Genomic DNA, 23,671 nt, shown 5'->3' on the forward strand with positions numbered 1-23,671 from the left:
CAAAAGGTCAGAAAATTGAAAATTGAACTAAGACATGATGAAAAATTATGTGCTTCTAATCTAAGGTTTTTCTCAGAATTTTTTTATAATGATTTGGAGGCAGGCAAGCAAAACAATGTTACCATTTTATTGAAATTACTCTCCTTTGCTGCCTGTCCATCTCATTGCTCCTTTGCTGCAACTGAAACCTGGTATGGTTATTGCATATGGAAAATGCTTCAGTCTTTACATGGCTATTGATACAAAAATATTATGACTTTTGAGTATAAATGCATACATATTAAGTACATTTATGTATAGATTTAGAGGGAAAGGTAGTGAATAGAATTTGCAAGAAAATGTGGCTAAGATTCCCGACGTTGCTTACAGAAACCACGATTCATCATAGCAGAAACTCACGAATGCGAACTGGCCTCTTTACTGCATTTGTAAAACCCTGCATGACGAAAACAGAGAATTTATACACAGAAGATTGTCAGTCAGAGTTAACTGTGCTTCAAAATAATCAGGCCTCATCTTCCACGCCAGGGTTCAAACATGTGAATTCGCAGTTACTTGAAACAAAATTGTTCATTTCTTTATTAAAAAACTTCAGAAAACAGAAAGTCAATGAGGATATTGTTCATTAAAGACATAACTGGCAGACTTGAGTATCCTTGATTAAATTCACTAAGAAGATGAAAGTGCAGTGGAAGAAAAAATAAAATGGTTCAGCACTTATTGTACCGAAATCTTGTCCTCTTTTATCTTCGAAGAATATTCTTGTGTTTCACATACAAAGATATTGCACGCAAGTAGTAATTTTACAATTATTCTTAAATCTAACTCTGTAGCTTAACTACTCTACTTTCAGGAAGTTAGCATTAACAAATGTGACCATAATTATGATTGTAATTATGATGGAAAGAAATAGTAACGCTGCAAAATGTATATGTACCTCGTTAAATTTAAACAGCAGTGGACGTAAGTCTCTCTCTGCGGTTTCTTCCTTTGGGACAACATTCTCAGAATTCTGAGAACCAGTACCAATCCTTTTGAACCTGTATTTTAAGTAAACATGAGATCATAAACTTGAAGAAAAGTGCAAGATAATACTGCCTTTACTGGTCATTATAGTGGTATAAATATTCTAGTTTATAATAAAAACTTAAAGACTCACAAAAGAAAGAGATTGTAAATTGATAATCAAAATAAGTAATAAACATTTTCTTTTTTGAAATAAATATTCCACCAAATGATGTATATACTGATGAGAAGTACATCAATAGTATCAGGATAAGCATACAATGACATGGTAAGATAGATGGAGAAAGAAAAGAAGAAAATTTAACAATTCAACAAAAGCCCAAGTCCAAAATTTATCGCAGTCTACAGAAACGCAAACGAAAATGGCTTAGTCACCAAGTTTGAGTACACAAAAGAGAAGAATATTGCAAACTAGGAGATGCATGCATACATTATTTTATCTAAATTTAATAAATACAAGTAAACAAGTCACTGATACAACAAGAAGTTGGTTTACCGAAATGAAATTTAAAAAAGAAAAAAAAGAGTAAGTGGTGAACGGTATAAGCAACATTAAAAGAACATATACATATACAAAGAACTCATTTTACCTGTCAAAAAAACTTGTAGAGGATCTCTTTGGAGGTTTGGCTGACTTCAAATTCACACTTGCTGTGGTACCGCTTCTGCTGGAATCAGAGTTACAAGAAGTAGCAGAGATGCTAGGATTTGAAGGCCTTGAAGTTTTTCCAAAGATTTTAGCTGCTTTATCAGGTTGTGATCTGCTGGTTTCTTCTCCTAAAAGAACTTGGTTACCCTCATTTCCTCCATTAGTTAAACTCGCAAATCTCCTAGTGCTTACTTGCAAGATCTTTTGCTTTTCCACCTGGCATGCAACAGATTATAGAAAATGTAATATTTTATTATCATGGGCAACATATACAGAAATATGTAATAGTTATGGCAACTGAAATCAAGATTCCTGTTCCCTTAGGTGAAAAGAGCTTACCTCGTTTACCAGCACCTGCTTCATTGCTAATGCAAGTACGTAATGGCCAGACTTGTACCCCTGTTCACTTGTAAGAAAACAATATTAGACAATATTTTCAACATAAGAGGACAGAAAAGATAACCACAGCAACAAACCTTGAAATTGATAAAGTCAGCGATGGGGGGATCAAATGCAAGAACCGTGACATCTGATGTTGCTCCATTTCCCAGGTCACTAGGAAGAGGGTTTGATTTCACATTCTTATACGTTAACGAATAAGATACCATCTTGCCAACTAACTGATCCAGATCCGCTTTCTCCTTTTCTGATAGTGAGTTTAATGCAGCCTACAAAGAGTATCAGATTTTGTAAGAAACATCAACAAAACTTGTCATTACTTTAAATACCAAGTAAACTATTACGACATACACCGAGAGGCTTGGCATCTCTTAGTATAATAAGGTTCTCATAGTTCATAGAACAGCCATAAGGCAGAGATATTGAACCACAAAAATATTTCTATTATCTAATGGTAAAAACAAGGGACGTTCAAAGCCAATGTTTACAAGAAAATAACAATGGGCAATATTTATGTAACATAAAATCAATAAATGTTGCAACACCACAATAAAAGAATAACTAAAAAAGTACTCACCTTACCAAAAAAAGTACTCAAGGTGTCTCCATAAACTACGTTTTAAGTCACATGGATAATCAGATCAATTTTGCACAAAAGAAAGTAAAAATGCTGAACACTTTGTTTTTATTATTAACATTATTTTAAATAGCAGTCCTCTTCTGACCAAACCATACAACTTTTCAGAGATAGATGACACAGAGTATTGAACTTCAAACCTCATAGGCGTACTTGACTTATCCCTCATGGGTATGCACACAATTATATTCTGACAAAGCTCTATCCACTAAAGTCTCTAGTGATGGATTGAAAAAGATGCAAATATACCACAGAAAATTGAAATTGAACTGCACTGAAAAGGCACTAAGGGAAACAAACAGTTGATGTAAAAAGTAGCATACCGGTCTTAGAGTTGAAGGTGACAGAATGTGTAATAGTAGAGAAACTGATTCTTCTACGAAGGATGTAGGAGATAAATGCCTTGAAATATGCGGTGGAATCGTGTGGAACCAAGAACTTAAAGTATCTCTTTTTTCAATCACCATTGTTCGGCATCTAAATTTTCATAAAAGATTCAAGTTAGCTAAAAAAGCAAAACTATTCCACATTTTACTTCTACAAGGGTCAATAGATACCTTTGATTAGACTTTGGCCACTCAATATTTGGTTTTTGAATTTGGGCTACCATACGATGTATGGTAATTGCAATAGCTGGCTGGTAAGCTGCATAAAAGAGAGGATAAAACAATTTAGCAAAAAATAAAACTGAAATAATTGGATTTGTGTTGAGTCAAATCCATCGGAAGAGCGGAAGTAAATTTTATTACCATAAAGAGACATTTGTTGAGTGCGCATAATATATTGGTGCATGTAGTCAGAAACTCCAAGATTATCAAAGCATTTGACCTTCAAAAAAAACATAGTATGAAGTCAAAATTGTTTTTCTATTTTTATATTTTAGGCTGTATTCAGTGAGATCATATCGAGAGGCTTACAGTTTTTTGCATCACTGGGTCATGATAATGCAGCTGCAAAATATTTTCATGTATGCCATCCATGATTAAATCATAGTCACCACTGCAAAGTAATTGACAGTTCAGCTTAATATGTGACTTGAGAAAGAGCAAACAACACTTGCAGTAATTGCTTCTTACCGGCTAGAAATGAGAGAGTGCAAAGAGTCAAACTCATTGGAATTGGTCTGACTACTATTATTGGATCTCCTTTCTCTTTTCGGTTTTCTCTTTTGGAAAACCTAAATAAAGTACATCATCACCACATGTAAGCACGAAAAATGATGTCATTAACAATTAAAAAAGCAAGGCAAAGGAATTTAGTTCAGCACCTCACCTCTTTCCAGATATCAAAGACACTTTTTGACATGTCTTTTCGTCCAACCACTTGAGAACCAACCTCCAGCTGCAACCCAGAAAAGAACTTTAGTAAAATAAACCAGCAAACTCAACAGAAAAAGGAAAAAGAAGTAAGCTAGTATCAGAGATCCACAAAAATTAAATACAACGGTCTGTGATAAAAGGGTGAGAATAAAGAGAAAAATCACCACATTGAGGGATTCCTTCTTTTTGTGTAGGAACTGAAGAGTGTTCAAGCATGAGCGTATGTCACATTCTGCCACACATAGACCAAATTAAATAGAGGTCACAGCAAAAGTGACAAATAAAACTACAGAAGATTTGGCTTATATGACTGGTTTTATCCAGTTGTGATAGGATGCCATAGTCAAGGAGTTGTGTAATATACCTGTATAATCAGCAAGTGCAGTGAGTCCAATTGAGCTAGTTTTCATCCCCTCTTTGTTGCATATATATTTGAGCCTGTGATTAACCCATATAAAAATAGCAAAATACAAATATAAGAAACACAAGAAAAGGCAATAAAAATATAAGCAAAGTGAATGCGTAGTAAAAACTATCACCTGCTCACTACACGACTAACTGTTGGTTGAACAAACACATGAACCCTGCAGAGAAGCAAATACTTAGTGCGGAGTCAAAATTAAAATTCAAATAAGAAAGTCTTGCTTGTGCGTGATATATTAACTGACAAGTGAGAGACTTACTTTGCCACCTGACGCAATGGTCTTAAGGCAGGTGCATATAGGTCATTGCAAATGCAAATTACCTACAAATTGGCCAATTTATTAACTCCTAGCAAAATGAATGCTGATTAAGCCACATATAATCATTGAAAACTCACAGGCCTTGACAGAGGTTCACTTTTACGGCCCTTCTTCGAGGATGTTTTTTGTGCATTGTCTTCATTAGCTACATTCTCCTTCCCTCCATCAGACTTCTTATCAGCAGAGACCTAGAGCAAAAAAAAAATAATAAGCAGAGAGAGAGAGCACCAAGTTATACACATATTCTTTGTTTATTTTTCTGTAGGAAAGACACAAAACACGAGTTTACATCATCACAGAGGTAAGCAACTAACCAAGTGCAGTTTTATGATACTCAAACTCATGCTCTTAATATACAAAAGTCACAACAATAATGAGCCCTCCATGTTGACCAAAAATGGTACCGTGAACACGCAGATCTTATTACTAAACCTAATAGTATCATAAACTGAAAATTTAACAGCTTATACATAAAGAGCTTGAATTGCTCTGGTAGAACACGAATATAGACGACGTTGAACTTGAATTTAAAAGTTTGCTTAACTCCTAATTGTTTAAGTCCTGATTTGGATACATTAATAAAGAAAGAATCAGTTTGTATCTTTATTAAAGACATATTCAAACAATAGGATTGCTGTTGTAGCAATAAAAAGGTTACTTTTCTGAATTTCATCAACTTCCTTTTGCAAAACAAAGTCAAAAAAATTAGTGGGTCCACATTGAACAGTAAAATGAGAACCATCATTCTCAGAACAGTGAGAACAGAAAATTATTAAAAATAATCATAATAATAACAACATTGAATATGACATAGTTATCATATAAACTTGTTCATCAGAAAACGAAATGACTTTTCAAGATTATAATTAGCATGAGCCAGCTCCTAACACTATTGCATTCTCCAAATAAAATTAAAAGGATTACCATCTTTAAAATAACCTCCACAGCACCCTTCCCATCACCAAGAGCTCCATCTATTTCATCAATCACCTATAGAAAAGAAATTAACCATTCGTTGTTGTTCTTCTGCAGACATACTACAATAAAATGGACAACTAGAAATTTATAACTAACCAAGCACTTAGGTCTAGTGTCAACTGTGACAGAGTTCGTCTGAACAACATCAATAATTTTTGCTTCTATTGTTGCTGAAGACCGGTCATCACTAGCATTAATCTACAAGCAAAGAAATTCTTATCAAGTATACTGAAGCCTTTCAAAAGCACACCCAAAACAAACAAGAAAAAGAGCAACTGCATGTGAAAGTTCAATTACCTAAAGTTAACAATTCTCACATGCCTATTTTTGACAATATTCAAAGAAGCATCACAATGAATAAAAATAAATTCATGTGACGAAACAACAAAGTATGATAACAAAAAATATAGTTGAAAGATAGCATAGCAACCACTATGTGTCTAACCAGATATAAAAGCATACCTCTACAACACGATACCCACAATGCCTTGCAGCAACATGTGCAAGTGTTGTCTTTCCAAGCCCTGGGGGACCGCAAAGTAAAAGAATCTGCAAGAGTTGCAAAGTTTTTGTTACTAAGGGATACATTGTTTTGCTTAAACAGAAATACTGAAGTGATTCTTAATTGACAACAGAACAATGGCAAATAGTGATTAGTAAAAACAATGGGCACATACCCTCATAAATTTAGTCATAAGACAATCTAGAAAGTATAACAGCATTGACGGCATTTCATAGACTGCATAATACCTAATTCATTGAATGCTTTTGATGCAGAATTACAGGAAGAAAAGACACAGAAGAAGAGAAAGAGTTGGGGTTAAAAATTAAGGAAGCTGCAAGGATAAATCCAAACAAGCTACATTTCAAGCATTTTAAGATTCAAAGCAATCAAGCTAGTCTAACAATGAATAAATGGCAGACGCATTCTTCATAAACAATAAGGAACTATGAAATAACAAAGTCACACCTTCTGTTCCGGTGGTCCAGTACATCTTGTCTTCTTGTTCCATAAATCCTGGGCAGCTACTGAATTAGCATTTTTGTTCTCAGAATCATCTGATTGTTTAAAATTTTCCTTATTCCATCTGGATCCTTTGTTATTCCTCGAAGAATTAGACCCAGAAAATTTATGATGTTGACCAACAGATGAATGTCTTCTCAAAGCAGATAAAACCTCAGTTGATGTACTCCTAACTTCAGAACCATATACACAAGAATCCCATTGTTTCAACCACAGAAGAACCTGAAGTGGAATTTTTTCTCTAAGAGTTCAAGTAATCTTTAACATAATCCTCACATATTTAGAAAGCTGGCAAAGCAGTAAAATACCTCACGATTTGTATGCTCATCACTTAGAAGCTCAGTAAACGAAAATGGTGCATATTTATCCACCCAAAGTTGTTCATGAACAACTGGTGTTTCACTAAGGACCATTTCACTCTGGCTTCCAGAACTAGCTTGTAGGGACTGCAGCATCAAAATGACAGACATCTTGAGAGACATGTTCATTGCAACAAATAGTAGACCCTTTTTACATTATCTTTTTCTATTTTTTAGTATTAAAAATAGTATAAATTGCCAACGCTTATCATTTTTCAATAATGGATTGAATACACTTAGCACTCGGCATGTCTGAAAAATATGTCACCTTAGCGATCCTTCTAAAGACAAGTAAGACATTGTAAGAAGTTACTGAATAGTGAATACCGCATTATCTCTACAATTGGTCTTAAAAAAGAATAGCAAGACAATGTTAAAAGTTACTGAATAGTGCATCTACCTACAAATGTGCTCCATTACCCTTTTGCCATTTGATTCCCGCGAAGTAAACCCAATGTGATCTTGGTAATTCTATTTTTGAACAGGTTTTTACGATTATGTTGAAGTGATTGTGTGGTTTCAAATTGCTAACGTGATGAGCATCAAAATACTATGGGAATTCTTTCCAAAACATTGAGTCTTAAATACTACAACATAAGTTTGATTATGAACTGATAATATTACTTTGTAGTACCTTAGTAAAAGCCTCTTGTTCCACTTTATGCAATAGAACATCAATTGATTCACCAATAAGACCTGCAACAATAAACTGAATTCAACTCACAAATTCACCTCGAATGCTCAAGTCTCACTCAGAATTCCCAAAGTTCTCCACATTTTCTCAGAAGCCAAACAAACAACTAAAAATTGACAAAGTAAGAAAATTGAAAACCAACCTGCGGAAGGGGTTTTCAAATACAATTTCTCCCGTCGCTCATTCATCTCCTCCGTAGTTACTTTCGCATAGACCCTATCACCACCGCTAGGAGCCGTGATGGGAATAAAATCTCCATCAATCTCCGACGCAAACCTCCATAAAACCTTCTCCTCCTCAACATTCTCTACTATTTCTTCCACAATAGGCTCGGTTACCTCAGGCGGCAAGTACCGAAGCAAACCCTCATCTTCATCGAGGACTATGTCTTCATCGATTCTACTCCGTTTCTCATCGGACGGTCTGAATACTCCCTCAGCAGACGCATCGGGGCCGTCTGATGGCCTAGTACGCTTGTGGTCGTTGATTTGAGCTTCTGGAAAAGGTGATTTAGCTTTTGAGGTGGATTGTTGCTGTTGCTGTTGTTGTAAGTGTTCATCTTCTTCTTCTTCTTCGTAAGGATAGGGTTCCGTAGTAGGGTCAAAATGTGAGTATTCTTCGTTGATGCGGTAGCTCTCTTCGAGCAATTCAAGCTCATCCGGAAGGAGATCGAAGTCCATATCCATGGCGGCAGAATCAAACGGGTGAGAAGAGAAGGAAAATGGGGAAAATTATGATTCTGCCGTTTTGGCGGGAAAGCTATTGCAAACAAAGCGGTAAAGTCGGTTTTATTTGTTTTTTTTATTTTTGAGTAAAACATACATTTTTTTTTTGTTAATTAGTATTTTTTTTCAAGAATTTTTACATGTGCTAAATTATAATCTTAAATTTCGATAAAAATACCTCATAAACTATTAAATTTATTAAATTTAAAGATTTTTGTTTAATTTTAGTAAAAAAATTATGGATGAAAGTTTAAGGAGCATGATTTAGTAGATATCAAAGTTTGGGAGTATAATTTAGTACATAAACAATTACTGAAATGATAAAATTAAATGAAATTAGACAAAAGACTTCTAATCTAACAATAATTCAAAGGGAATTTTTAACGGCCAAAAAAGTTTAAGAAACATAATTTGGTACATATTAAAATTTAAAAGGTAAAAGTCTTAATTAGGGTGCGTTTGGAAGTAGCTGTGTAATTACTAGGTAGGGTAATTACTAGGGTGGTAATTACACAGTGTAGTAATTACACTATATTTTAAAATGCAAAGTGTTTGGATATGAGGTGGTAATTACATATGAATTCCTAATATCTTATTTGGCAAAATAGTTAGTAATTACATGGCAAGAGAATATTTTTTAGTAGCTAATGTTTAATATGGAAAGTTTTTAATAATTACACAGTGTAATTACATGGTCAGACAAACATGCTAAATTGTGTAATTACCTTCAATTACACACAAATTTAATTACAATGTGGCTTTCTAAACGCAGTTTTTTTTTTTTTAATTACATTTATATCAAGTACTTGTTAGTAAGGTTAAATATAGAATTTTTAACAACATGAAAATTTTTAAAATACAATTCAGTATATATCAAAATTAAAATTATAAGAGATCAAATTCTAATTAGCCAATTAAATAAAAACAAAAATAACTCATCTTACTACATATTTTCTAACAAGGACACATTCATATAAAAAGAACATTTAATAAACTTAGGGCTCGTTTGGAACGCCGTATTAGGTCGTATTGTATTGTATTGTATTATATTGAATTGGATTATATATCATATTTTTATATAATACTATGTTAAACTTTAATTTATACTATAATATTATATATTTAGCTGTCCATAAAAGTTAAAACCACGTATAGTTTCACATAAAAATATTGCATAAAATACAATTCAATATAATACAATACAATACAATACGACCTAATACGGCGTTCCAAACGAGCCCTTAATGGATTATTATGTGAAGTTGTGAACAACTGAACATGAACTGGACCTGCCCATATCCAACACCGTATACGTTAATTCTAATGAACAGTAATAAAAATAATTAAACATTAAGCACAAAGCTCTTTGTTAATTAATAATTAATTTATTTTAAAACTAATATTCTATTTCCTTCAAAAAAAAACTAATATTCTATTATAGGGTAATTTTATTCTCGTCCACCTTTATTTTAGATCTATGATAAATTTTCAGTCTAATATATTTGAAGCAACTGTAAATTTTTTGAAAATTTTAAAAAGCTTACCATGCCAAAATTTATATAAATTAAAATATTTTGTTATATATATATAATTTATTTTTTTACTTGGGAAGGAGGGGAGTGTCATAGTTACATGATAGTGAGAAACTTGTGCTTGCGAAAAATAACTCTCTCGAAGAGATAAAATATTTTAACTGCAAATAAACAAAATATACATTGGTGAGAAAAAAAAATAAAAAATAAATAATAATAATCATAATAAAAAAATGGATTTTTTTTTTCATTTTTACATTTCACAACAGTTTTTTTTTAAAAAAACAAAAATTACAAAAATTCACATAGGAACTCACAGATTAACCTAGATCGCAACCAAATTCCACATAACAACCCACACATAAACTACCAGAGCAATCCAAAACTGTAAATTTAAAAGAAAAAAAAAATTAAAAAATAGTATATGAAGTAATTCTCCTAAAAAATAAATATTATAAAATTTTTACCATATATTTTCACTACAAATTTATAAACACCCCTAAGTTGTTAATTTTAGAGTAATTTACGGCGTAAATACCTAAATTTAACTTCATGTTATACAAAAATACTTAAATTTAATTTTTGACGTTAATAATATCTAAGTTATATTTTAAAACTTCTATACACATTTATTAAGTGTCAAGTCAATTATCACATGAAAGTCTTTTTATTTAAAAATTTATTTAAATATATTAATAAAAAAATAACACATTAATTAATTATTAAGTACTATTAAAATGTTTGAGAATTACCTTATATACTATTTTTTTAACTTTTTTTTTTTAAAATTTACAGTTTGGGTTTCTAAAGTGGTTGCAGCACTCTATACGAATCTTTTTGTTTCAATTTAGGTTGCATCGCTTGTTGCAATAGGAGATTCTATGAAGAATTCCATAAAAATGTAAGAAAAAAATTATTTTAAAATGTAAAAATAAAAAAACTCTTAAATTTTTTAAAATATAATTGAAAATTAAATTTAAGTATTTATGCGTAAATTTTTAATAATTTTAATTTAATATAATAAAATCATATCTCATCAAATTTATCTATATTCTCTATATAGTCTATTGTTGTCTAGAAAGTGTAGACGTTACGCCCAACAAATTTAAAATAAAGCGCGTGGTGGGAGAAAGCCAAGGCGAACTATTCTAAGAACAAACAAACATATTTCTTCCTTACTTCATTCAATCTCTCTTTCAAATTTCATTTTCACATCTATTTCAAGCCTCAAAGGTAATCCCTCTCTCTCTCTCTCTCTCTCTCTCTCTCTCTCTCTCTCTCTCTACTTTCTCTCTCCTATATATATACATATTGAATTGCGGTACGGCTCAGCAAACGCAAATCCAGCAACTTTTTTGTTTTTTTTTTTTCTGCGATCTCAAATTCTGGTTTTTGAATTCGCCTGATTTTGATTTATTTTCGTTGTTTATAGGGTTAGGGTTTGTTTGTTTTTTTGTTGTTGTTGTTGGAGATGGGGCAACAGTCTTTGATTTACAGCTTCGTTGCTCGAGGTACGGTGGTTCTCGCTGAGTACACGGAGTTTACGGGAAATTTTACCAGCATCGCTTCTCAATGTCTACAGAAGCTTCCTGCTTCGAATAATAAGTTTACTTATAATTGTGATGGTCATACCTTCAATTACCTCGTCGAAAATGGATTCAGTGAGTTCTAATAATGTTATGTGTATGATCTGAGTTGATATGTGAATTTTGTGTTTCTGAATTGAATTTTTTTATCCGAATCCGAATGTGTGTTTGTGTTATTATTATCAGATTTGGTTATTTGTTTAGCTTTCTTTCTCTATGATCCATGCCTGATAGTCTTTGATTTGTATATAAGATATGGAATTTAATTACCAAAAGTTCATTGGATTTCATACCTTGTTTGGTATTCTTTTGAATTGAATCAATGACATTGTATGATTCTTTCAGCAAAAATGTAAACACAAATTATGGGGTATTATTTTTATGTTATTTTTTTTAAAAAAAAAATCTATTACAGCGAACAGATCTGCTAGCAATGAACGATTTGAGGGACCATTTTAGATAAGTTAATTATGTTTAATCTTGAGAACGTGAAGCTTAGGAATAGCTGACCTTGAAAGGGTCTTTTAGAGCCAGCTTTGACAATTGGTGATTGTGCTAGCAATGAACCTATGTATCTGTACATGTCATAACAAATGTGGGATTGTTCCATTAGATTATTTATTGATTTTGTTTCCTAGATTTGTTTCCATGGTGTCTGTCAATTGATTGACAATGACGGTTCTAATTTTTTACCATGTTGGGTTTCGCAGCCTATTGTGTAGTTGCAGCTGAATCTGCCGGTAGACAAATTCCTATTGCTTTCCTGGAAAGAGTTAAGGAGGATTTTAACAAAAGATATGGTGGAGGAAAAGCAGCCACTGCTGTTGCTCATGGCCTTAACAAGGAGTTTGGGTAATAAAATTCATCCTTATTCCTGAAAATGTAGCATTATGTTCTACCCAACATGCTAACTTTTTAATCAATTTTGGTTTTGCAGGTCCAAGCTGAAGGAGCATATGCAGTATTGTGTGGACCATCCTGAAGAGATCAGCAAGCTTTCTAAAGTTAAAGCTCAAGTGTCTGAAGTTAAGGGTGTTATGATGGAAAATATTGAGAAGGTAATAAAACAGCTCCCTATCAGTTTGATCTGATCTTAGAAAAAGAGCGAATTGCAACCCGCGAGGGGTAAGCTCAAATCGTTAGGCATGTGGTTTGCTCCCACATAGCTATTGACGTAGTTACCTGGTCCCCAAATATTGTAAGGTTCAGTGGGGATTCTAGTTTCAAAAAAAAAAAAAAAAGAGCAAATTGCCTGCCTTCTGAGATCTATTTGGTTCATTTACTAAATGAATTCACCAAGTTTTATTTGTGGTAACCTCGGTTTCTTGCAGGTTCTTGACCGTGGTGAGAAGATTGAATTGTTGGTGGATAAAACTGAGAACCTCCGCTCCCAGGTAGTTATTGAGCTTCGTATTGTATTCAAACATAGTTATTTGGTCCGAAGTTTGGGTTTTAGACGAAGTCGATTGTCATGGTCTGATATTTTGTTACAAATGCTGTGTTGCAGGCTCAAGATTTCAGGCAACAGGGGACTAAGATTAGAAGAAAGATGTGGCTTCAGAACATGAAGATAAAATTGATCGTTTTGGGTATAATCATTGCCTTGATTCTCATTATCATATTATCTGTTTGTCATGGTTTCCATTGTTAAATTCCCTAGAGGAGTATCCCGGGGTATCCCCGGATACTCTTCTGCCGCTGCTGCTGCATACTGCATCTGAACCTCCACGCTGCTGTTCTCAACAGCATCGTTTTTCGTCACTTTTCGGGGGCCTTTACTACTGTTTAGATTAACCATTCCCTCCTTACTGATATAGCATTTTAGGATGTGGGAGCGTTTTGTATTTTGGATTGTTTGTATAGTGTTCATGTGATTTTTTTTACCTTTTCTAGCTAGATGGTCTCTGCATTGCTTTGTGTATTGGATTTATTTTGTTTAAGATGTAATTGAGGAATATTTTGGAGTATGTCCTTTTGAAATTATTATTTATATCTATCCCATTTATTTTCATCTATTGTTATTATTATTATTATTCTTTTTTGGGGTGTTTCTAATCTCTAGTTTAAGTACTTTGGTTATTATGATTATTTATCAATGTGAACTGTTATGATAAATACAATTTTTCATTATTATTATTATTATTATGTTATTTTATATATGGTATGTTTTACTTGCCTTTCATTTCTTCTACTATTAGTTTGAAATTTTACATAATTGCTAAAAAATTTAAAAGAATGATTATGTTAATTTGGAAGAAAAATTGATGATAATTTGTTACAAATTTATTAATGGGGTTAAATATCACTTGTGCCACTAATAACAAAAGTTGTGATTCTTCCTAATATGTAGGTAGAGATATATTCTTAACAAGGTAATCCCATATATTCTAATATCATACTAAATAATCTCTAAAATCTTTAAAGTTAATATATATACATATATATTATTGATTTTTTTTTAATATTAATAATTAATAATAATTATCAAATTATATTTTGACAGTTACAAATACTTTAAAGAAGGTTATAAGTTAATGTTGGTATTAAATATATAAAATATTATGAAAAATTTAAAAATTAAAAAAAAAAAATGAGAGATCAAAGAATAGACAAAGAAGGTTATATTATTGGTGCTGCCACGTCACCTACCTTAACAATGGAATTATATAGATATATAGATAGATTATAAAAGATTATTTGGATATTTCTTTTAAATATTATCCTAGACTTGTTAATAGTGTTGTCTATTTTGGTCAGGTTTGTTTTCTTGGAAGATCACTATTATATTTAAGTGGTCTGGTTATTTATAATGTATTTAAAATTTGAAGCTGTTATAAAAAAATAGTCTTAATCAAATAATATTTCTTTGTTAATTTTTGTGTCGTTTACTTCACCTCTTTCATCTTGTCAAATTTTTTTAAAAATATGTTTTATAAATACTTTTGTTTTCTAATTTTAAAAACAGAAAACAACAGTATGTTTTATAATTTTTATTTTTTAATTTTAGTTTGAGTGAATTGGGATCGAGGTTATAGTTCGGGTTTCAAGGTCCAAGTTAGGGTTGGAGTCGATAGTAATAATTAAGAAAAAAAAAATTGTTTTAAAATATTTTGAAAGTGATTTTTTTTGTTTTCAATATTTTTAAAATTTTGATTTTTAATTAAAAAATTAAAAAATAAAAACAGTTTTATAGAATATGTTTTTGGAAAATATTTTTTACTTTTTTAATTAAAAAACAAAAAATTAATTGGAAAAGTGTTATCAAACGCAAACTAAATAAATAATAAGTTTATTTTAGAGTAATTTGCGGCGTAAATATCTAAGTTTAACTCCTAATTGTACATAAATAGCTAAGTTGAGTTCCATAGGTACATAACTGTTAAATGTTGAGTCATTATTCACTTATTATTTTTTATTAATATATTTAAATTAATTTTTTTAAAAAAAAAATAAAAATTTAATGACTTAGACTAATTAAAAATTAACACATGGTAATTTACTTAATTAATTTACTTAATGTTTAACACCCAGGTACCTACAAAAGTTCATATCACCGTCAAAAAAATTAAACTCAAGTATTTATTTACAATTAAAAGATAAACTTAAATATTTATACTACATACTCTTTATTTTATATTCCTTAAAAAAGAGGAAGAAGAAGAAGTACATTTATAAGATGTAATTGTAATGTGAACAAGGCAACCACTTGAATTAATTAAATACAACATATATTGATGAAGTGAATGCCAAGCAATGCAATTAAAGTGAAAAATAGATTTTAAAAAAAAGATTATTCTCACCTAAATTTGATGAAGATTTTGATCATAATTTAATCAACTAATTATTATACCTTAAATTATCTATGTTGGGAAAGCTACCCAAATGACTTGTTGTGAATTACTTAGTACAAGGACAATAGATCATTCTGGTTAACTAATCTAAAGACATTTTGAACAACAAATTATATTTGCAATGAGCTAAAAGTCAAATGTATCATATTCATAATTCTTAGCTTGATTATGGTAAACTAACCATAACATCTATTTTGATATAAATAAAAAAGAATAGATACTTGTACAATTCATATATATACTTTAAGAATTATTTTTATTTTAGAAATTTTAAATGTTGTGTTTAGCACCATATAAAAATATTGTATTATTATTGATAGAATTAAGTATTATCTCTCACATAATTACATTTAATTTAATAATTATTATGAAATATTAATTATTTACAAAATGCTATATATAAATAAATGTCTAATATTAATAAAAATATATATTTTTTTTAAAGATGCTTGTTGGGTTTTAATTTTTCTTTTACAAGTAATTAGAATTTTTGAGGTGGTGGTGAATAGAGTCACATTTGTTTATACATGGTTTGACTTTTCAATGGATGGAGATTAGTACTAATTGATGAAGTCAAAGATACCTTGATGCAAAATGAATAGTATGCAATAAAAAGAGTATATTTGTTAATTGAAAGAATTTGCAAAAACAAAATAATATTAATCAAAAGGCTAAATTCCATAAAGGCAATATTTAAGAAAAACAAAAACAAAAAATAAGAAAATAATAAAAAAATAAGATAAGATAAGAAAAATCTATTGATCCCATCTCAAATTCAACCTTTTCAATAGATTTCCTTTTTTTTTTTTTTTTTGAAAGAGAATTAGACTTTTCAATAAGTACATCCATGTTAGCTTTGACATTACCATCAAGGGAGAGGACCATCAAGACATAGGAAAAGTGGATGCCACTACATTGCCCATATTGGAGTGATTCTACACATCATGAAAGAAGTGTTTTGCTATATTTTTTTTTAATTTTTTTTTATATGTGTAATAAATAATTATTTAAAAATTATTTTTACATTATAAATTATTTAATATTTTTTAAATATTTACAGATAATCGTACATAAATATCACACATAAGAAAAATTAAACTTAAAAAAATTTGTTAATGCCAAAATAGATTGAAATATACTAAGTTATCTTTTTTTTTTTCAAAAAGTGTGCTACAAACTTACCTTAAAACTTAAATTACATCTATTTAGATTTTGTATTCTATTTTGCTCGAGCCTCTACAAATAATAATAATAATGAAGTTTTGCTCGAGCTAGTGTACATGTGCTACATATAGATTGCTTAAAGATATATTTTTTATTAATTTTTTACTTCGTTTTTCTTCCTCTCTCTATCTTATTTTGTTTTTCCCTTTATAGCTTCATGTGGAAAGGTAGACATTTCACAATTTTAGCTCAAAATTATCTACATATAATGCAAAAAAACAAAAAACAAAAAAAAACACATTATTAAAAAACATTTAATAATAAAATTGATGTAAGTGCTCTAAGATAAGTCTACCTTAAGTTTTGTTGGGCCTTAAAAATTTCTAGCCCAACAAAACCACTCCTCCTATCATCATTCATTATAATAACCATATTCAAAACCTAAACTTCTCCACTTCTACTCATCTATAGTAGAGTAGGGTATATTTGAGCTTGAAATTTTTTTTACAAAAATATTAGATTTTGAGTAAAAGTTTATAATTTTACTGTTATACAATTTTCTTTTTACAAAAATACTGTTTTTTTATAAATCAACCGTAAAACAACAAAATAAAACAATTAAAACAACAATGGAACAACCGTGAAAACTTAACACAATACACAACATAAAACTTACACTATATTTTTGAAAAGATTCCACCCCACAGTACCAAAGTAAAAAAGTTATAAATTTCAATATGTGGTGTAAAAACCCCGCCCGAAAACCCAACTCGCCTGCTGACCCTGTCTGGCCGGAACCTGGTAAACCTGATACCTTAAAGAAAAACTAAAAAATTGGGATTCAGATGCCACCCAAACGATATTTGTAACGGATATCAGATTGACATTTTTCACATATTGAGTTTCGAATGAAATTCGAACATGATATATATAAGTAAAAAATAAAATAAAAATGTAACCTAAGCCTAACACTCACTCACCTCACCATCCGCCACACCACATCTTCTTCTTCTTCTTCTTCTTACTACAAAAACTGTTACCTTTAGTGATAACTTTTTAGTCTCAACATAATTTTTTTGTGACTAAATGCGACTTTTAGTCACAACAAAATGTTACTTGTGACTAAAATATAGTATTTAGATACAAGTTGTCACTAATTTAGTTTTAATCACAACAAGTATTAAAGTAATTTGCGACATAAATACAAGTTTAAACTCTTAGTTGTAAATAAATACTTTAGTTTAATTTTTGGCGGTAATAACACCTAAGTTATATTTTTAGAACTTTGTAGGTACCTAACTGTTAAATGTTAAGTCATTATATCCACGTGTTATTTTCTTATTGGTATATTTGAATTAATTTTTTTAAAATAAAAATTTAATGATTTGAACAAATAAGGGATTGCCACGTGACAATTTATTTAACCAGATACCTACAGAAGTCCCAAAATTATAACTTAAGTATTATTACCGCAAAAAATTAAATTTCGGTATTTATTTGCTACTGGAAGTTAAACTTAAGTATTTATGCCGCAAATTAATCCAAATATTATAACTAAAAATACATTTAGTCACAACAAATTATAATTTTTGTAACTAATATTTTTATTGCGACTAAAAGTCGCATTTAGTCACAACATAGAAATGATAACTTATAATTGATTCATAAATTTTTACTTTTAGTCAAGTTTTATTGTGACTAAAAGTAAACTTTTTTTTTTTTTTTTTTTTTGTAGTGGTTGGTTTAAATTTTATTATTATTATTATTATTATTATTATTATTATTATTATTATTATTATTATTATTATTATTATTATTATTATTATTATTTGATGAGAGTGAGGGTTGTGGTGATTAGATTTAAATTTATAATTATTTAAATTTGATTGAAACTCGAAAACTCAGTGGGTTCAGTAGACATTTTTTAACACCCGAAATTCAAAAATTCAAACTCGAAAAACCTAAAATGTGACATACTTGCCCGATGTGCAGCCCTAGAGTACTTAAATAGGTAGACAAAGTCCTGCAATCCGAGAAAACATGATAAGTGGTCTGTGGCCTCTCCTTCGTACAAATTGAGCACATGCTATCATTGTTCATATAGACAACACACTCTCTTTTTAAAAAATTAATTTGTTGAATAATCCCTAAAGAAACACATGTGATCATAAATATCCTCTTCCATTTTTAGTCCTTTTCTTAATTTTTAATTCCCATTTGATTACTTGTTTTTTTCTATATATTTCCACTTGGGATGAGACACAAATTACAATAATTCAGTTGAACATTAAAATTTTACCTATTGAAACTTGTACCACATGCAAGTCAATGGACTTTCCACTTATCAATCTTGTTTTTGGCCAAACATAACTCATCACACTTTTTTAATTTTAGACACCAAACAAAACTTGTCATTTTTGAATCTTTGATTCATTAAAATCTAATAAAATAAAATTTATCATTTCTTTTTTCGAATATTCATTGATTGGAAACTAATAGATAAACTTTACCTATGGGTGGTAGGGTATATGTTTTTTTTTTTTTATATCAATCATCAATGTAATATATTCCACAAAATAAAACTTTACAATCTAGTAGCACCCCACATGAGCTGATATACTTCTTTCTTCTCTATACATTTTAAGAAATTTTGATTCTCTAAAACTCTTCCTATCAACATATCCACTTCCTTATAAATAAGAGAGCCACTTTTGTATCTACTCTATTTTTTGTTATGGAAAATCATCTTTATTAACCAATAAATTCAGTAACCAAATAAGGAAACAACTTAATTGGGACATCCCCAAACTGAAAATACTATTAAAAATAACAATACCAAATAAAAAAATATTTTTTACATGACTATGAATTGCTTGTACCACCGTAAGACAATATGTCTCAACAAACACCTGCTACCAACTTTTACTCTTTAATTACCAACTAAACATTTCTTTAACTCTAACTCCCATTGCTTCTGCAAGAGCATGTTCAGAAGTTTTATTAAAGACTTTTGTGAAACTTTTTAGGAACAATCTCAGTATCTATTCTATTTAATTTCATGAAAAGATAAAAAGCAACTCTACTCTTTACAAATTTTTTAATGCAACTAGCACTACCTGCAATTACTTGCACCTTTTATAGCTAGTATGCTTTATTGCGATTTCTCCAAATTTAATACACTATTGCTTCTAAAGCTGTCCCAAAATTTTGTTTATGAAATTTGGATATGTGAGCTCAAATCTATCCTTTTCAAAGTTGAATGAATGCCAACATTTGTTGACTTTCACCTAAGCCAATCTTTAATTTCATTGCCATTTTACCTCCATCAAAACAAGATTTAGAGCCTGTAAACCTTAAGTTCTTATCTAACTTATTTTTTTCATATTTAAATTAATTTTATCTTGATTTAAGCTTGAATATAAAAAACAAAATCAAAGATTCAACACCAGAATTTTACAAGCTTCACCTGTCTTAGAAACTCATTCTAGGCGGCTAGTGCTTGAGTTCCCCGAACCAAGGTAATAACTTTCACTATATTCAAAGATGTATCTTACAAAAACCAATAATATTGTAAGCAATACACTCTTTTACAAAATACAGTGAATCTATACCCATATCAACCAAGACCCTTGATTGGAGACACAAGATCCCCTTGTGTGAATGATGAGCTCTCCTCAACACTTTTTTTCAATCTGAACTCCCTTCAGATCTGGTGATGAAGATGATACTGAAATCCTTTCAGTCTGAACTCAACATCTTCAAGCTTTGATCTGCAACTTTGGATTAATACCTCCAAGCTCAAAGATCACATGCCATGAAACATAAAGAAGAAACAAAAAGAAAGAAACGTAATCCCTAATCTCCGATCAAAAAAGTTCATAAACATAATACTCAGAAGTTGTATTTATACCTAGCTAAACTAAGAATACCAAAATAGATAGTTATTACCATCTGAACAATTAAAACCCAAAATATCTTTGCTGACGTGGACTAACACTAACATTACGAACTCCAGACAAAACACTACGAATCCCAAACACAACTGGACATAAATTTTCACTACAAAAAATACTGGTTCTTACAGAGCCAAATACCCTTGATTAATTGTGCATATACTTGCTATAAAGCTGTGTTCATCAATTAATTATTTAATCTTTTTTTTTTCACTAAGATAATTTATTTCTAATACCAACTCCTTAGTGAAATTATAACTCCATCAATCCGATGCAATCGACCTATAATCACTTACGTTGGCTAGACACTTGCTTTTAGGAATGAGTGTGAAGACAATAAAATTAATTTCCTTCAACAATTCTCATATATGCAAAAAATACATAATAACTTTACAAATTCATCTCTCAACATCTCTCAATTATCTTGGAAGAAAAAACTCTCAAATCGATCTAAAACCGGTACTTTATTACTTGGAATATCTAAAAGAGCTCTCTTAACACCATCTCTCGAGAAACTAGCCATTAAAAGCTCTTTCTGATTGCGAGAAATCATCGACTTCAAATCAACTATACTAGTTTGAGAAAATTCCTTCTCTAATCTATTTGTTGTTATGAATTCTATTCATTAATAATAACAAATAGAGATTTAATGTATACATGATGGCATATCCAACTTAACACTTAACAAATTTTTTTTTTATTACAAATAAAGTACCAAAGCAAAATAAATAAAATTAAATATCACAAATCGAAAATAATTCAAATAATTTTACCCCTAATATTCTAATAAATTTTAAAATGAGTAAAAGAGCATCATAAAACATACTTTTATACACGTGAAAATGAATTTATACATGTCCTTTTCAAAAGAAAGATACATCACTATCACTATCCACTACTGGATTACCTATAATAATTATATAAAAAATAAAAACTAAAAATTACAAAAAAAAAAAAAAAAAAGTACCAAATCATGAAATTGAAAAGTCCACCACTATTGGACCACATTTTCCACCCCTAAAAATTCCACTAAAGAATTTTACACTTTTACCCTTTCAAAAAAACCATAAAAAAATATATATTTATATATCACCGGAAAAGTGACCGGCCGGAACTTAAAAGCTTGCTCTTTTCAAAGAAGTGATAGTAATGGCAGCTCCCAATGGCGAAACACCCACATCACAATCAAACGAATCATAACGAAGAAATAACTCAACAACAAAAAGCCTAGCAAACATCACCACAAAATCTTTCCCGGCACACTGTTTATTCCCCACCGTCGGCGACTCAGTTTCCGGTCCATTAGACCAAACAACATACTTCAATAACTTCTCTCCTTCTTCTCCGACGAACCGGTCAGCAACAAACTCATCAGCTCTATCAAATATCTTCGGATCTTTAGTAGCAAAAGGTTGAAACCCAAATAACATTTCACCTTCTTTAACCTCAAAAACCCCATCATGGCTTTCGATCAAAAGATCTTTTTTTGCTTTACCGTATTGTAAAGGCACAGGTGGTTCGAACCTAAAAGCTTCATAAACAACTGATTTCATTAAAGGCATTTGTTCCATTCCAGCCATGGTTACTTTTCCACCGTTGGATCTGACCACATTTCTGATCTCTTCAGCTAATTGGGTATGGAGTTTGATTCCACACCGTCCGATTGATTTCAACATATTTGGGAAAAGGATTTTCATTCCTCCAAATGTGTTGAAACAAGTTGCGAAGATTAAATTGTGACAAGCTTCATCTCTTGAGATTCCCATTTGTTCAGCTTCATCAAGAACGTAATTTCCAGCTTCATAGAAGTAATCGAAGAGTCTTTTGTAATCGGATTTGACTAAAAAAGAGGGTAATCGAAAAGTATGGATTGCTAATTCTTCAACCAATTTAGGAAGACCCAAAACTAGAATTGGGTGAAGATTTAACAAGACCCATTTTTGAATCAATTTAGGACCGTCTGATCCGAGTTTGGTGTCGTTTGGATTAACCCCATAAAGAGCTCTACCCAAGAAATTAAACGCCGCTTGATCATTAGCTTCTCCGAAACTGACTTTCCCTTTTGCGGCGAGATCGGTTTCTAGGGTTTCGAAGAGTTCAGTGTAAGTTTTGTGGAATTCAGGAATCACCATGTCTCGTCGAGCTTTAAGCATGAAGAAAATTAGGGTTTTGAGTTTGGCGTGTTTGGGTTCCGATGGGTCTAAATACGATAAGATACGGTGGCCGCCGGTGAGTTCAGTGGAGGGCATGTAAGTTCCGGTGAAAAGATCCTTTTTTTCGACTTTGCTGACGTCAAACAGTACCGGAAAACTCTTCCCGTCTAATAAAACGATGACACGTGGATTTGAAGCGATGAACGGACCCGGTGGCATGTTGGTTCTGAAAACCGTCGATTGGTATTTCTGAACTCGTGATTTGAAAAACTCGTTTCTTCCTTGATTGTAAAAATAGTCTAATCGATCTAAAATTGGACCGATCAGAGGGAATCCGTAGTTTCCCGGGATTTTTTTAGTGGGGAGGTTTTTGGATTCTGTTACCGGTGCCGGAGTTGAGATTGAAGAAGGTGGTTCAGAAACTGAAGCGGTGATCGGAAAATTAACTAAACGGCGGTGAAGATTGGGGGTTTTGATTGGGTTTTTGGATAATCCGAATTGGGGTTGTAAAGAAGGGAAAGTAAGAGATGTGGAAGCCATTGATGAGATTTTTAAGGTTGGTCGGAAGAGAAAGATTGGATCTTTGATCTGAAACTGAGATGGGTTTTTGATGGTTTGAATCTGAAAAAGATGTATTTATAAAGAACAGAGTTGAACAGAGTGGTCTTTATGTTTTCTTGGACGAGTTTGAGCACCGGCCAAATAAGCCAATGGAAATAATCAAATTTAATAATCTCAATTATGAAAATGAAATGCCATGGACGGTGAAATTCTTTTAAAATTCACCACTTTTTTTGGAAAGGGATTAAAGATTTTGGTATTTTAAAGACTAGCTTGTAAGTGGTATTAGTTGTATGATGAGAATTTTTACCCTAATTA

General features: G+C 31.0%; 3 protein-coding genes across 6 annotated transcripts; 1 reads left to right on the forward strand and 2 right to left on the reverse strand.

The window, feature by feature from the left end:
* Positions 1 to 37: 37 nt before the first annotated feature.
* On the reverse strand, positions 38 to 8,607 carry LOC115724097 (uncharacterized). Of its 3 annotated transcripts, none has more exons than XR_004012989.2 (24): positions 7,971 to 8,606; positions 7,769 to 7,830; positions 7,084 to 7,221; positions 6,722 to 6,997; positions 6,214 to 6,300; positions 5,848 to 5,949; positions 5,698 to 5,763; positions 4,851 to 4,961; positions 4,714 to 4,775; positions 4,570 to 4,614; positions 4,395 to 4,468; positions 4,195 to 4,262; positions 3,984 to 4,052; positions 3,788 to 3,888; positions 3,629 to 3,710; positions 3,461 to 3,539; positions 3,269 to 3,356; positions 3,035 to 3,188; positions 2,152 to 2,343; positions 2,015 to 2,074; positions 1,617 to 1,891; positions 938 to 1,040; positions 278 to 436; positions 38 to 188 (listed from the first exon to the last, which is right to left on the reverse strand). XR_004012989.2 is itself a non-coding variant. In XM_030653554.2 (24 exons), exons 1-23 carry the CDS (start codon positions 8,512 to 8,514, stop codon positions 383 to 385), a joined length of 2,892 nt encoding a protein of 963 aa, XP_030509414.2. In that variant the 5' UTR covers positions 8,515 to 8,607; the 3' UTR covers positions 38 to 188; positions 368 to 382. The 3 variants fall into 3 exon arrangements, 2 of the variants coding, with proteins under 2 accessions (XP_030509414.2, XP_060959913.1); XM_030653554.2 differs by having other exon boundaries at positions 368 to 436; positions 7,971 to 8,607; XM_061103930.1 differs by having other exon boundaries at positions 38 to 436.
* Positions 8,608 to 11,165: 2,558 nt separating this feature from the next.
* On the forward strand, positions 11,166 to 13,686 carry LOC115723343 (putative vesicle-associated membrane protein 726). Of its 2 annotated transcripts, XM_030652786.2 has the most exons (6): positions 11,166 to 11,318; positions 11,518 to 11,746; positions 12,382 to 12,523; positions 12,609 to 12,729; positions 13,003 to 13,065; positions 13,179 to 13,686. In XM_030652786.2, exons 2-6 carry the CDS (start codon positions 11,557 to 11,559, stop codon positions 13,320 to 13,322), a joined length of 660 nt encoding a protein of 219 aa, XP_030508646.2. In that variant the 5' UTR covers positions 11,166 to 11,318; positions 11,518 to 11,556; the 3' UTR covers positions 13,323 to 13,686. The 2 variants fall into 2 exon arrangements, with proteins under 2 accessions (XP_030508646.2, XP_060959914.1); XM_061103931.1 differs by lacking the exon at positions 11,166 to 11,318 and having other exon boundaries at positions 11,421 to 11,746.
* A 7,766-nt stretch (positions 13,687 to 21,452) lies between these two features.
* Positions 21,453 to 23,671, reverse strand: LOC115723125 (allene oxide synthase 1, chloroplastic-like). The gene has a single exon (XM_030652553.2). It carries the CDS (start codon positions 23,330 to 23,332, stop codon positions 21,755 to 21,757), a length of 1,578 nt encoding a protein of 525 aa, XP_030508413.1. The 5' UTR covers positions 23,333 to 23,671; the 3' UTR covers positions 21,453 to 21,754.

The sequence above is a fragment of the Cannabis sativa genome, chromosome 9 (genome assembly GCF_029168945.1).
Source record: "Cannabis sativa cultivar Pink pepper isolate KNU-18-1 chromosome 9, ASM2916894v1, whole genome shotgun sequence".
In the NCBI taxonomy this organism is placed as follows: Eukaryota; Viridiplantae; Streptophyta; class Magnoliopsida; order Rosales; family Cannabaceae; genus Cannabis; species Cannabis sativa.